The sequence below is a fragment of the Dermacentor andersoni genome, chromosome 10 (genome assembly GCF_023375885.2).
Source record: "Dermacentor andersoni chromosome 10, qqDerAnde1_hic_scaffold, whole genome shotgun sequence".
NCBI lineage: Eukaryota > Metazoa > Arthropoda > Arachnida > Ixodida > Ixodidae > Dermacentor > Dermacentor andersoni.
Genome location: NC_092823.1, coordinates 95,701,318 through 95,704,453, shown reverse-complemented (window position 1 = coordinate 95,704,453; position 3,136 = coordinate 95,701,318). Strand labels below are relative to the sequence as shown.

Here is a 3,136-nt window from a genome sequence, read left to right as displayed (position 1 = left end):
GAACAATAACAGAAACCTGAAAATTATAAATTTTTTTGGTATGGCTGTACACTATGTCCTGGATCAGCCCACTCAAGAAGCCACGTTTCTACCACAAAGCTCGCCTTTCTGCATAGCCTTCGCCGCCAGCGTTTCCCGGTAAACATTGTGGTTACATAAGCTGCAATTGCCGGGAAGCTTGAGAAGCAGTCGGGGATCTTTGAAGGCTATCGAGTTCCACTCTTAAAGGTGGAGCTTAAGCGTCCTCGAAATTTGTAATCACATGCTGTCCTCAGCGTGATGGAAGCAAGCCATTGCAAGCTAATCTTGCTTCTGGCGAAGGAACCGTCAAAAACAAAAGCCATTTTTGCTTCAATAAGGAAGACCACAGTTTATTTCCTCCACAGGTGCCCTTGCATCAAGGCTGAGCAATGATGTTCTTCTGGCGATACAGCACATACTCTGTAAGAAACAAAAATATTGTTACAAGTTGTGAATAAAATCTGAGACAGCAAATACTTACTACTCGCTTTCACTGCTCTTTAAAATAAAAGATTGATTGCTTGAGCACCATTATGCAATATGGCCCCCTTTAACAACAAAAGAATTGTAGGTATTCTTCTTCATTTGTTGCAGTATAGGCGTTCCTAAACACCGCCATATCAGTCTCTGCCGATATCTTTGTTAATATGTCTCATTTGGCCCGGAATACTTACAAACGGTATATTAGCTTATCCTTATCCTCAACAGTCTTCCATCATCAAATAGCTAGTTTCGTCTGCGCTTTAACCTTTAATTGACTTTCTGCTGGTTCAGTAGCATTAAATGGTGTTCATTAAATGCTGTGCATTATATGCCTCACTAGCGTATACGTGATAATGCCGTCATCACATAAACAATGTTGTGTATATATATATATATATATATATATATATATCCAACCTAATGGGAACCCACAATGGGTGTGCAGTACAGGTTCGGGAGAGCATTCTCCCTGAGCAAATAAGACTGTTGACACAGAGAACCCCGTAGCACCCGCTAATGCGTTGTCACACACTCACACACGCAGCAAACATAGACCTTTAACCTACACGTCACCATTTTCAGTAATGGTTGTGTACTGTGGTGCTTGTCGGATATGGCAACGTCTTTTCTGCGAGGTACCCACCTTCAGCCGAGGTATCCACCGCCGTAGCCGCCACCGGCCTGGTGTCCGTGAGACGATTGTCCGTAGCCGCCCTGGTGTCCGGCAGCGCCACCCTGGAATCCGGCCGAGCCCTGGTTGTGTCCGGAGCCAAAGTTCTTGCTGTCTGAGGCCGAAAAGCCCGAGCTGTGGCTGTAGCCCTTGTTGTGATTGTATGCGTTCACGTTCCTGTTGGAAGCACCGCCGGCGAAACCCGCGGACCCCTGGTTGTGTCCAGCTGCGCCTTTCTGGAATCCAGCCAGGTGGCCGCCGGCCTGGGAGCCGTAGCCGGACTGGAAGCCTCCGCCGTATCCCCCGAGACCACCATGTCCGAGACCGACGCCTCCGAGACCAACACCACCAAGACCGTGTCCTACACCGGCCCCGTAACCACCGACTCCGAGACCAGCGCCCAGAAAGCCACCGCGGGCCTCGACCTTTTCCGTCTTGGCGGCTTCCTCAGCGTAAACGGTGCCGACTAGGAGGGCGCAGAGAGTGGCGGCGAAGGTCTACGTTTTGACAGATGAATCCACCATTAGCATTATTCGGTGTCAAATTGCCTACTGAAGCGTTCAACTAACAATTACGTTGGCGTAATTAGCGTAGCGAAAAAGGAATTCCACAAAGAAAAATGTTTCTACACTGTTCGCCATGGCGCCGCGAGGTTCTTTAAATATTTTTAGCCAGTATTCACGATTGCACGACGATATTACGCTATGCAGCATGCTTTCCTTATAGGATGGCAACGCTCTCGACTCATACAATCTTAGACAGTAAGCGTTCTTGTAGAGCAACTTCTACCATAAGCCTCATCGTTGCTGCCCACGGCATTGTCATTTGGGTGGTCATTTAGGCTTCGCACCATTTTGACAGTGTTTTGCCCCTGACAACGGCACGATTTACTGACACCGGCCAGCCATGGTGCTGCGGCATCTCGGGAGCAGCCGATACCACTGCCCCTCCTTTCTCGCGCTTCTTGCTCGTGAGCCATCTTGGTCTTCACCGGCTCTGGAGGCGATAGTCGTGCCGCTACAACTATTTGGGCACATATGAAGTATATGTCATAACGCCGCACTACGGATGGCTAGAATATAGACACCTTAACGACACTACCCACATTATATACAACTTTTTATATACTACATTTAGACGAACTATTATATTGAAATTAAAATTAAATTTCATGTTTTGGTCTTGCACCAAGTTGTGCCTGTACGCTTTCTCCAATGTAATACCAGGCATTTGGGTAGGTTGATGCTTTAGTTTCGTTGTGGACCTTGGCTTAATGTTCTATTTTTAATGGTAGCGGAGTTAGCTGGACCTTTCTGGACCTACTGGTTCAGAAACTACTGGACTATTCTTGTTGTGAATCGCGACATGGTAGGACTAAAAAAGTGATGTAACTTTATGCATGAACATACTAGCGGCTCCTGGCCCTGATAAAGACGGTCGCCTCCAGCCGACCCCCTCTTTCCTATTATGCCACTCGGGAGTTGACAAGCCTAGTTTCAGGGTAAAGCTCCCGTAAGAACTTGTGCATTGCCATTAGTTGTCGCTAACATAAATCTTTAGACAGAAAGATAGAAGGTTACATGCATCGGGTGAAAGAGAACCGACAGTGATACTGTAAACAACTGACCGAACGCAAGCTCACCTTCATGTTGGCGGAGGTTGGTGTCTTCTGACAAGATTTTTGGAAGATGTGATTCCCCGTTCCAGAGTGGGTATTCTTTTATACCGGACTCGGGGGAAGCGTCGAGCCTTCAACTCAAAATAAAAATGCCACTCGACTTCGCAGACTTAAAGGAAGTCACGTGGAAACAGTTCTGAGAGTCCGTCATCGCGGTTACTTACCTGTTGCACTCTAAAGCATAAACGAAAGTCGGCCGCGAAGCTCGCCCTAAAGTTTGAACCAGGAGTGGCTTCCCCAGAGGTTTGCGTCACTTCCGCCCATCCCTGTTCCCAGGTTGTCGC

At 47.6% G+C, this 3,136-nt stretch overlaps 1 protein-coding gene across 1 annotated transcript; it reads right to left on the bottom strand.

Annotated features, from left to right (window-relative positions):
• Positions 1-343: 343 nt before the first annotated feature.
• On the bottom strand, positions 344-2,880 carry LOC140213558 (uncharacterized). Its single transcript, XM_072284788.1, has 3 exons — positions 2,817-2,880; positions 1,148-1,671; positions 344-441 (listed from the first exon to the last, which is right to left on the bottom strand). Exons 1-2 carry the CDS (start codon positions 2,820-2,822, stop codon positions 1,150-1,152), a joined length of 528 nt encoding a protein of 175 aa, XP_072140889.1. The 5' UTR covers positions 2,823-2,880; the 3' UTR covers positions 344-441; positions 1,148-1,149.
• Between the last annotated feature and the right edge of the window lie 256 nt (positions 2,881-3,136).